The 12,162-nt window shown below is 42.1% G+C and overlaps 1 protein-coding gene across 4 annotated transcripts in view; it reads right to left on the reverse strand.

Moving 5' to 3' along the window:
• Positions 1-8,507: 8,507 nt before the first annotated feature.
• STRN3 (striatin 3) overlaps positions 8,508-12,162 on the reverse strand; it is a 73,681-nt gene continuing 70,026 nt past the window's right edge. For all 4 annotated transcript variants that reach the window (XM_015421821.1, XM_015421815.1, XM_015421809.1 and 1 more), the window contains 3 exons: positions 10,901-11,008; positions 10,083-10,169; positions 8,508-9,991 (listed from right to left, as the gene is read on the reverse strand). In XM_015421821.1, the coding sequence (XP_015277307.1) occupies positions 9,822-9,991; positions 10,083-10,169; positions 10,901-11,008 (365 nt within the window). In that variant the 3' untranslated portion in view covers positions 8,508-9,821. The remainder of the gene's footprint in view (positions 9,992-10,082; positions 10,170-10,900; positions 11,009-12,162) is intronic.

Raw genomic sequence — 12,162 nt, forward strand, 5'->3', positions numbered from 1 at the left:
GTTTAAACGACCCTGCAAGAGGAGCCAGCACAGGATTGGCTGGGGCAGTGGGAGCGGACAGCTCCACACTGCCCCAGCTGATCCTCCCTGGCAGCCCAGTTCAAACTGGATTGTCCAAAAGAGCCCTCCCAGGAGCAGATCCTGTAGGAAGAGCTCTCCCCAAGGCCAGCAGAAATGAAGGGGGGGGGAAGAGATCTGAGATATATTCCCTTCCTCTTGACAGTTCTGTACTGCCCCAGCTGATCCTCCCCCCAAAGCCAATCTGCCCACAACTTGGGAGTGCAAATAGAGGGACATCCCAGTGAGGTCTGCTGCCAGTTTGATGCTTCTAGCTTGCTCGGGGTCTGTTTGACACATTCCCTCCCCTTTTGCACAGTGGACCCTAGGATCTTCCCCCTAAGCCAATCTACACACAGCTTGGAGGACAGGTAGAGGGGCACCCTGGGGAGGTCTGCTGCCAGTTTAATGCCTCTATCTTGGGGTGGGGGGGGCGTTTGACAGCCTCCCTCCCCCTTTTGCATATAAGAATGACCCTAGGATATCCCCCCCCAAGTAATTCTGCACACAACTTGGAAACGGTCCTGGGGTAGTGCATTAGCATTCCAAGGGGGGAAAAGGTATTACACAGTCACCTTGGATGCATTTAGATGACCAATTTACCATGACTTAGTTGAAATGACTCGCTCTTCCCTCCTTTCCTTCCCCATCTCATACAGAGTGTGATGAATTAATTCCAGTTAGATACGGATTCTGGCTATCTGTGACATATGAATGCAGATGCTTGGTTTAACAGCAGTTAGTTCAGCACCATCTGTATCTGGTATTCTAAACCCTAAATTCAATTCAGGACCAGAATCCCAATTAGAAGGGGAAACGATCCCAGTAAACTGAATTAATATACCACTGCAAGTTGGAGTAAATGCATAAGATTTATTTCACTATACTCCACATGAGAAGGGGGAGGAGCAAGGCAGAAGCACAAGCTGGGTTCCTGCACATTTTAAGCTAACTGTGGTTAAATTTGCTGTACAAATGTAGGACAAATGCTGAGGAAACCTTTGAAACCCATAGAACAGGAGAACATGAAGGGTGAACAGCAAGTAAAGGCAAATGTAAGCCTACAAACCTGAGAATATCTGGGGGAGAAAACACACTATATTAACAGTTTACTTTAGTTTTCATTTACAAAATATTCCATACATGAGGTGGGGGAAAGAAAGAATTTAAGGGAAGATCACACTATTTCTGAAGTTCCCCAAGGGCTCATGTGATCACCAAACCTCAAGCATCTAGTCTCCATTTACCTCTGGAGCTAAGAAATTCAGTGCCCTATTGTATTAGAATTTTCTATCATTATTAGTATGTCTAACAGGAACATGAGTGGGCAATCACAGGAAAAGCAAAAACAGACCACCTATGTTTGTATGTACTTGGTGGACTCCACAGAAATGCATAAAAATATAACTTTGTAAATCACCCCTCAAAAAATCACACAAAATAGCCCATTGAGGACCCAGCATATTCCAAAAGGCAAGGAATACTGAGACCATTGGAATAAATAGTTCTTCCCCCACACCTCCCATTTGTTCCATTCTAATAGCAAACATCAAAAAGGCAGCAATAGAGGCCTCAGCTAAACAGAGTTGGGGGTAGGGATGTGCATTTAGATATTTCCAGTCAGAATGAATGAAATATACACACACACACGTTATTGGGATTTTCTGGATATATTCAGGTGTCCAGATGATGTCCAGGATTTTTCAGTATACTGGGAAATGGGACCCAACCCCCCCCAGAAATATTTGGGAATAACGGGAGCCAACATTTTAAAGCTCCCGGGACTCTGTTTTCTTTAATTTTACTGTGCATCTCTATCTTGTCAGGGCTTAGTATCAGCATGCCATGTTGGTTTGGCATATATTAACATACAGTCCAAGGTTTTGCTGCCAAAACTAGGATGGGGGGCAGTGGTCATTTGTGGCAGTACAAAACATGAGAGTAATGGGCATACCATGAAGACTGAAATACTGGTGCGAGACCATGAGAGATCAAGCGCCAAATAGTTATCCATATTTATTGTTTTGGATATGAGTAAACAGCAGAATTTGTTGGTGTTTGTCATCAGTCTTAAGCAGATTTACTCAGAATCTTACTGAATCTTGCTGAAGTCTATTCAATGGGGCTTACTGCCAAGAAAGTGTTCTCAGGCCAGGTGATCCAAGAAGGGCCAAAATTTCTTCCAAAAGTTGACTGGCATGATTCACCAACTCTGTACATTCTCTAGAGTAGTCATATTTTTCAGATTCTGGGCCAAAATGAGTCCAGAAAGGTAAAGGAAAGACAACATAATGGCAAACAAAACATTTTATGTCATGCTACTTGTCACTTCATCTACTTTTTTCTTTTTTTGCTGTCACTTCTTATCTGATGTATGGCAACCCCAGGTAGGGTTTTCAAGGCAAGAGACATTCAGAGGTGGTTTGTCACTGACTGCCTCCACATCATGGCCCTGGTATTCCTTGATCATCTCCCATCCAAATACTGGCCAAGGCCAACTCTGCTTAGCTTCTGAGATCTGACGAGATCAGACTATCCTGGTCAGGGCTCTGCTAGTCTAGGGGGATGAAAACTTCATTTTGTCTACTCAAGATATCTGATTGCATTGTTTTTATATTTTGTAATCTGTCTTAAGTCTCAGGAAGATAGTGGACTATTAGAATCATAGAGTTGGAAGGGACCTCCAGGATAATCTAGTCCAACCACCTGCACAATACAGGAAATTCACAAATACCTCTCCCTACACCACCAGTGACCCTTGCTCCATGCCCAGAAGATGCCAAAAACAAGAAAGAGAACCCTCCAGGTTCCCTGGCCAAACTGGCCTGGAGAAAAATTGCTTCCTGACCCCAAAGTTGCCACAAGAACTAAGCACTGATGCAACCCTTCCTGCCCTCCCTTTCTTATGATCTGCCTAAGTTCACAGAATCACCATTGCTGTCAGATGGCCAACTAGCCGCTGTTTAAAAAAAACTCTTTTAATTTCAACCCATTTGCTCTGGTCAGACCAGAATGAAGTAAATAAATATACAAGTAAGCTGTACACTTATGTTCAAAAGTTTAAAGGCTTGGTTCTGAACATACTAAGGATTATTAAGGACAAAAAACTGTTTTTTAAGAATATTTGTTCTGGGATTTTTATCTCACAATAACTATGGCAATGTTATCAAAGTGATATACAATAAATAAGCACAGGGAGTTATGGTTTGGGGAGCTGCAGGATAGTACATAGGCACATACGTTTTTAACAGTAGATGGTGAGCTAATCTTCCCAACATACTTTCATTACTTTAAAAAAAAATAAAAATATTGTCGTGGTAAGCCATAGTAAACAGTGTTGCAGTTACCTGTAACTGTTGTTCACTGAGTGGTCTTCTATGCAGGCCCACATTGAGACTGAGTGTGTGCAGGCCAGATGCAGAAAAGATTTCCAAAGCTTTCTAACAGACTAGGAGTGCCCCTCCTCCCTCTGGCATTTTTCTGCCAATTTCAGTACCTAAAAAGGTTAGTCAAGAATAGAAGAGGGCCAACTAAAAATCTAATTATGAAACATACAAAAATATACATGTATTTATTAAACACAAATTAAAATAACAAATAAGGGCCCATTCATACCTCATATACAAATATAAAAATACAAAGGCTGATGAAATAGACCTAATGCGTTTCGGCCTTCACAGGTCTTCCTCAGAGGTCTAATGCAAATAGAACATATTGGCTAATATGTAAAAATATATACAATCAAACATATACAAAATATGAAATAAAGACCAGAAAACAATTGTTCCAAAGTTTAACCACTGGGCAAAAATACAAATGAAACCTCCAGTGCAATCACATGTCCAGTAGTACTTCTCTCTGGTCAACTATATATTCTCCTGAGATTGTATAGCCAAATGTTCCCAATGAAATATTCCTTAAGTTAAAAGCAGTGTTGCTCAAAAAAGTGTTGGACCTATACAGTAGATTCAGGATTATACAATCCTTAAAGGATGATGTGATCCTTACAGGTGCCAAAACCATCACATGAGCAGGAGGAGGGATGCTACTTCCTTTTCTCTCCATGCTGCTGCAGGAGACCCTGAAAAACCTAAGGTTCCAGAGAGTTCACAGTGGGGCGGGAAGGAGGGGGGATGTGTGCCTTGCACAGGAGACCACTTAATGAACAACAGTTTTCATCGTTGTGGTATCTGTGAAGTCCCACATTGGGAGACTAGCAAGCTCACTGCATGAAAGAGGTGGGCTTGAAGTTCTCAAAGGAGGAGACCATTGAGGACCACATTCCCAACAGCTGTTTAGCATCCCATATTGGTATTCACCCAGAGCTGATTTATAAAGGAGTATCTCTACAAGCGTCCCAACTGAAATAAATTCAGGAATGTGGCAAGGAAAACCAGTGCTCTGATGGAGAGCTGTGATACACAAAATGGTATTAAAGAGTCACGCACTCAAGAAAAAGTGTGATAGCCTCTACCAACCCACAAAGACAGGTTGTGTGAGGAAGCTGACAGTTGACCAATCCTTTGTGAAGCCTGAAAAACCAATACAAAGCATTATTAGGGCCCTATCGGACAAAACCCAAAGTCACATTCAAGTAATGTGAGGAGTGCACAGATGTTTGGCATCAATAACAAGTGTAAGAATAGCATTGTGAGACATGAGGACTGGGGACAATACCTGGGAATCCTGGCCAGGGCACAGGTTAGAACTACAATTTCCGCATTCCACCTAGAGGTGCAAGATATTGTAATGAAGGAGTGGCACTTGCCACACTACCGCTACAATGCAGGAAATGAGTGGATCAAAACTACAAAAAACAGGAGTGAGCTAGAAACACTGGGCTTACCTGAAGGTTTCTTCTCTTCAGTGGGGCAAAGTCATCCAAGCTGGTTAGCTCACGCCTCCTCTTGCTCCAGGCAGGGCTATGCAAATCTTTGTGTGACCTACCTGGGGTGGACTGAGACCATCTCTCCAGTCGTTCCATACCCAAGCTTTAGCTAGCCTTTGACTTCCTATTAGTAGTTGTAGACTACACCTCTCTCTCTCCATTCCCTTTTTTTGTGTGAGGGGGAGTGGATAAATTCACCTCACTGAAGAGAAGAAACCTTTAGGTAAGTCCAATGTTTTGTTCTTTTTCAATGGGGGAAATCATCCAAGCTGGTTATATGCTGAAGTTATCTGATAGGGTGGGATGTATTAGCCAAGGCACTCCTTATTCCAGTTTCACACAACTACTTGCTGTAGCACTCGAATTGAATCTTGCTGGTCAATCCTCTGGTGATAGCACTCTTCTCCCAAAGGCTGCTCAAATTGAATCTTGCTGGTCAATCCTCTGGTGCCTTATGAAGGTAGAAAAGAATGAGTAGGTGGGCTGCCCTACAGATCTCATCTATGGGAGCCCTGATGGAGAAGGCGGCTGAGGCAGCTGCCACCTGGTGGAATGGGCAGTAACACCCTGTGGTGTCCCCAAGCCCATGATCTCATAGGCTTTATGTATGCCAAGTTTTACACAAAGGGTGATGATAGCTCCTGGTTTAAATGGTAAGCTGAGTTTACTTTAGGAACAAACGATGGGCCTGTTCTAAGTACTACAGAGTCCTTGTGGAACACACAAAACTCCCTTCTAACTGACAAGGCCCCCAGTTCTGCAATTCTCCTAGCGAAGGTCACTGCCACCAGAAAGGCAACCTTTCACGATAGAAATCTTAGCACCATGGATTTTAGTGGCTCACACGGTGCTCTGGTGAGTGCTTGTAAGACTTTAGTGAGACTCCAGGTGGGAAATCAATGTCTCACCAGGGGTGCTAGCTGCGCCATTCCCTTAATGAATCTCCTAACATACGTGTTAGCTGATAAGTTGTGCAACCCTCTACCTTCCAGGACTGCTGCCAGAGCAGCTACTTGTCTCTTTAGTGCATTTGGTTTTAGTCCTTGCTTTCAACCTTGGTACAAGAGAATAACATCCTTGTAGGACAGCTTTAAGGGTTCTACACTTTGGTTGCTGGCCCACTTCCTGAACGCAGACCAAGTATAGTTATAAATCCACCTGGTTGTTGGCTTCTTGCCTGCACCATGACATTCACCACTTCCTTAGGGAAGACAAACTTTTCTAGTTCCCGCCTCTCAATCTCCATGCAGTCAGCTCAAGCCAGGCTGGGTCCAGGTGCAGTACCGGTCCCTGTGGCAGAAGGTCTGCCCTCACTGGGAGATGCCATGGGGCGTCCATGGACATCTTGACCACATCCAAGAATCATGGATGTCTTGGCCAGAAAGGGGTGATGACGATCACCTCTGCCCCCACACTTTGCACTTTGTTCAGCACCTTGTTGATCCATAAATTAAAAAAAATGGGGGTTGGAAGAAAGACATATAGCAAGCCCTCCAAGCCATTGGTGTAGTAGCACATCCTCGCCCTCTGCTTGTGGTTCCAGGAACCTGGGAACCAGCTGGTCCTGCCACAATGTCAGCAGGTCCATTATCGGGGTAGTGAAGCAAGCAGAGATCTCCCAAAAGGTGTTGTGGTTTCGTGCCCATTCTCCTGGGCCCAAGTCCCTTCTGCTCAGCCAATCCGCTTGTATGTTTGAGAGGCCTTGCAGGTGCTGCACTCTCATGCCTGTCTATAGGAAGAGGAGCACCTCCTTGTAAAGGGCGATGGCTCTGGTGCTGCCTTGACTGTTGTCATGTGCCTTTGCTGTCATTTTGTCAGTTTTCATCAGGACATTGATGTCTCTCAGTGAGTCCCAGAAGACAATTAGGGCTAGCCTGACTGCTTGCAGTTTCACCCAGTTGATGCTGTTCCCCATCTCTGAGGGGGACCACTTGCCTTTCGCCCATTGCAGTGTTCCCCAACCCCGTTTGCTTGCGTCCGTGGTCAGCATAATGTGGGATGACTGTAGGAAGAACACTCCCTTGATTATGTTCCTTTGTGAAGACCACCATTTTAGTGCTTTCAACACTGAAGGGGGGAATTTGAACTGCTTGTGGCGCCTCCTGCTGATGTTCTTCTGGTGCAGTAGTAGCGCCCACTGAAGAGGTCTTGTGTGAAAGCGGGTCCATGGGACAAAATCTATTGTTGAATTTAAGAGGCCCAGTGTTGCAGAGAGGTCTAACGCTTTTTGCTTGTGCATCCTTTTGATTGTATCCAAGATCTTCTGTTGTTTCTCTGATGGGAGAAAGACTCTTGCAGACACCATGTCTAGCCTGGCCCCCAGGTGGACTGGGTCCTTGGATGGGGTAAGCTGGCTCTTTCCTAGGTTTATCAGGAACCCATGCTCTCACAGAAGTGGAATAGACTCTTCTGAGTCCCTTGCCACTGATCTGCTGTCCCTGGCCCTGATCAGCAGGTCATCTGATTAAGGATATATGTGGATCCCCTGCTGTTTCAGGTAGGCCACAAGCACTACCAGAATCTTGAAGACTCTTGGCAAGGGTGACAAGCCAAACAATAGGGCCGTGCATTGGTAATGTTGATCGTCCATGGAGAAATGCAAGAACTGCTTGGAGGATTGGTGTATAGGGATATGCAGGTAAGCCTCCTTGAGATCCAGCAACACCAAGTAGTCATCATCTTGTTGTATTATTTGGACAACTGAACGAAGTGACTCCATGTGGAACTTCCACTTTTTTATCCACAAGTTCAGTTTCTTTAGGCTGAGAACTGCTTTCCAGTCTCCTGACTTATTGGGCACCAAGAAAAGACTGAGTAGAACCCTGGAATCTCTCAGCAGTAGGCACCAGCTCAACCACCCCAATGGGCAGAAGATGCTCTACAGATTCCTATAGCAGTTGTCGTTTTTCCTTTGATCTAGGTACTGGAGATGGGATGAACTTGCAGTGTGGTGGAGATGCGAACTCTATCACGTAACTGTGCTTCATGATGGAATGCACCCACTGGTTGATTGTAGTCTGTCTCCAGCCATGGGTGAAGTTCCGGAGTTCCCTATCACTAAAACCATATTCCCTTTTTTTCTTAAAAAAACTGACCCCCCCCCCCCGCCATATCCTTTTAAAAATTGTTTTTAGAGTATATATGATCAGGAAAGGTTTTCTTGAACTTCTTACAGAAATGGTGCTGTCAGAAGTTGTTTACATTTAAAAAGTTAACAGATATTACAAGTATTTAGAAGCAACACAGTTTATTTAAAATGTGCAGCAATAGGAAGAGTTTTTAAGGACAACTTTGCTAAAATGTAAAACTTCATTTTCCTAGTAGTTGGAAAATAAAACAACACAAACAAATAAAAATTTCAAAGCTAAAAATATAGCAAACGCTAACATACAGGTACACCATTTAGTATTTATTATATGCATTTTATATACATTATTTTTAAACAGCTGTACTTTTGCTATGTTGTACAATCTTAAAAATTTGCTGATTCATAGTTTGTAAAACAAAAAACTTACAAAACTCATCAAAACTCGCAAACTGATCAGAAAGATTTTTTGTGGAAGACTAGAAAAAATACTTTTATTGTCTTAATCATGCAGTTACACAAACAAAATCTTTTAGTTACACCATAAACTGAAGCACATCTGAAAAAAATAATTCAAAGCAAGGAATAACTATTCCGAACACGGCCAATTTCTGACTCCTGATTCAACTACTTTTCCATTCTATTTGAACTGCAAATAAAAACATTTTCACTCCAAAAGTTCTGAAATGACTTTCTGGAATCAATTTTACTCCAGACACGTAATTGGAAAAAAGTCTGTTGGTAACTTTTAAAACTATCACATGTCCCATTTTTAGTCTATTTTAGACTGTTTGAAGAGTGCTATAATAGATATACAGGGCCCCTTAACACGCTACATAAAAAGGATATAAAGACGAACAAAAAGTGAAATAAATAATAGGCCATTAGCCAGATGGGTAATCCTTGATAAATAAATCTTGTAAATACAGTAAGATGTACAAAATATCACATAGTGATAGGATGCCAAGATTAATTTTAAAAGTTCATTGGGGAGGGCTGGGGGCATTTTAAGTTCCTTTGTGTCTCATTTACACCCTTCTTTACAGTCCTTTAGGAAGCCAGTTTATGCAATGATGCATTAGCATCCTGATGTAAGGACTTAGCTGAGCTTTGTTAGGCAACAAAGGGAACCGTCTGGTTACAGGCTAGCGAGCTATCTGTGGTTTAGGGTACTATAATGCAGAAAAACATTATTCATACAATCTTGAGCACTGTTGTGACAGGCTAAATATATAAAAGACATATAAAAACTAGAATTTTATCCAAATATTTTGTGCAACTAATGCTAAATATTTTAAGTTAATTCCTTTTTTTAAAAAGCAAAATAAAGGTTTAAAAGGGAAATCTGTGGCATTTGACTGATAAACAGAAGATACTAAAAATGCAAAGAAAACTACTCTTGGAGCTCACTTCCCCCCACAAGAGCACCACATTCCTAACCCTAAGGCAGCACACAGAGTCCAAAATAAAAGTCTTTAATAAGATCCGACTCCACGTTCGTTGAAAGACACACCTAGAGAACAGACAAACGCTCAGTTCATATCCAGTCAAGGCTACAAATACTGGTTTGTTCCCCCCCCCCAATACAGTAATTACATTTACATAAATCAGCCCATCGTCATTCACGAGATCGTGATTTCACCAATTGATACCTGCCCCAAACACACAGTCTCTGCTGAGGCAGGTTGCATGTAGTGTCTCATCAGTAACCCTTTTAGTGATGGCAGTGACGTATTCCCTCTTTTTGTCCAGGCAAACCTGCTATATATGACGCAGGTTTGCTTTGCTGGGTCACACAAATACTTTGGCAAGGGCATCGGCGCCTGCACTGGCAATATATGCTTTTGACGGGTGAAAAGCTACATCATAAATGGATTCATCCAATTTTTTCCTATGGGCTGTTATTTCTTGCACACATGTTTTGCTGTCCAAATTCCATAATCGAATAGAACAGTCATGGCCTGTATGGGGGGGGAAAGGAGAGAGGTTTAGACACAACAAAAAAGCATTACAACAAAATCTGAAGGCAACACTGGAGGTGGTTTAGCTTACTTCCAGACATCAAGTAGATTCCATTAGGGTCCACAGCTAAACTTGTGACTGCGTCCAAATGAGCCACCATAGAATGGATCATTTTACCTAAGGGCAAGTACAGACAATGCAAGAACCATTAAACATTCATCGTTTGAAACGATAACATAATCAGAGCACTGTTTGGCAGTAATACAATAAGAACTGCTTTTGGAAGCATCCAAAAAATGACAGTATTGTCTTGCCCAAAAATATGTCCTTAAATCAAAAGAACTTAAAAACAAAATAAAATTTAAAGGGCCAGTAATCTGGATTCTTATATCCTATTGTTTGTGGATGTCATGCTAGTACACTTATCAAGTTGAAATTTTGGGTTGCTTGAAACTTGAGTTTATAGGTTTTCAAAACAAAACCAACAGCAATGAAACGTGATCTGTAATTCAAGCTGCACAAAATACAGAATAAGAAGAGAGGGAAATTAGTTGTTAACTTGAGGCAGTTGACTTCTCCACTTGTGGCTCCCAGTCCTCACATCCCAAACACAAACTTCAGCAACTTCACACTGCAGCTTCATAAGTGTGAAGTGCACCAGATGTTACATTTCTGTCTCTAGTTTAAGAAGCAAACATAGTTTGGTTGGCACTTGTTAGTAAATGAGCCCCCTCCCAATCACTTTCTGAAGTTACTGGTGGAAAAGCAGAGAGAGGAGCAAACCAAAGACTAGTGGGGGGGACGGCTGGAATGAGATTTGAATGTCAAGGGTGTAAAGTGAAGAACTGGAACAAAGGGGGGGGGGAACCTAGTTTAATTTCCAAAGCACTTTATTTTCATTTCCTTACCCGTTTTATTGTCAAAAAATTTGATGTGTCGATCTTCATGAGCCGTTATTGTTACGGGTAGCGTTGGATGACTTACTACCCTGTTAATATGACTGTTTGACTGTAAACCTGAAAAAGTTGGTAACACGTTCCATGGATTAAATTTCAAAATGCATAGTACTGAAAGTTTTCAAAATTACTGAAGTACACAACATATTATTTTGTTAGACAACATTGTGCTGGAAATTACTAGTGAAGCTTTATAGCAGAACTGCCAAGAGCTGGATTCATCCTGAACCAACAGACACACTAGTACTGTAATAGAGAAATCCATCATTTGCTGATTAATTGCTGTAATTAAGTGCTATCCAACCAACCATATGCGAATTTTCCTATGTATTCCCTTTTCCCCTAGCAGTGCCTTTCAACGATAAAAACACCATATCTGGAGTCATGGGATCTGAATGAACACATACATCTAAATAAAGTTTGATTCCAGTGGCACCTTTAAGACCAACATAGTATTATTCAAGGTATAAGCTTTTGTGTGCATGCACACTTCCTCAGATAATACAAAAGTGTATAGCTTGAATAAAACTTCGTGGGTCTTAAAGATGCCACTGGACTCTTCTGCTGCTTCAGACCAACACAGCCACCCACCTGAATCTACATACATCTGAGTGAGCTGTGGTGAAGAAGGGATCAGGGTAAAAAGCCCCCTCTAAATTCCAGAGATCTACAAGCAAAAGAGGGAGGGAGTGATTCCACTTCATTCCCTTTCTGACTACAGCCTCCACTTGCCTTTTTTGTCTATGCAGGTTGCATAACTCCAGGAGTCATCTTTCCAAGGGTCAAAAAGAACACACAGGAAAAATTGCTATGTGTGGTACACTGGTGGTTGGCTGGATACAATTCATTAATTTTATTACAATTTGAATATTTTGGGTTTCATAGAGTATTCCAGGATGAAGGGCAATAAAAAGAAGGCAGAGGAAGAAAGGCATAAAACTGCCACTTGCAATCCTTTGACTAAGTTGTTTTTAAAAGCAGAGGTTCTCCTTGAGTCAGATTCTGAAGGTCCTAACTAGAAGATGACTGGGTAAATGAAGGACATTTAGTCTACAAAATGAACTGCAGTCTTTTTCTTGTTTATCCTCACCATGCCTCTTTAAAGTAGTACATCATAATTCCCCAATTTTACAGACAGGGATTCTCCCAGACACTTTCATGGCCACCCAGAGAGTTCAAAGCTGACTAAGGATTTAAAACTAACTCTCCCGGGG

The sequence above is a fragment of the Gekko japonicus genome, unplaced genomic scaffold (genome assembly GCF_001447785.1).
Source record: "Gekko japonicus isolate JY-2015 unplaced genomic scaffold, Gekko_japonicus_V1.1 scaffold797, whole genome shotgun sequence".
Classification (NCBI taxonomy): domain Eukaryota; kingdom Metazoa; phylum Chordata; class Lepidosauria; order Squamata; family Gekkonidae; genus Gekko; species Gekko japonicus.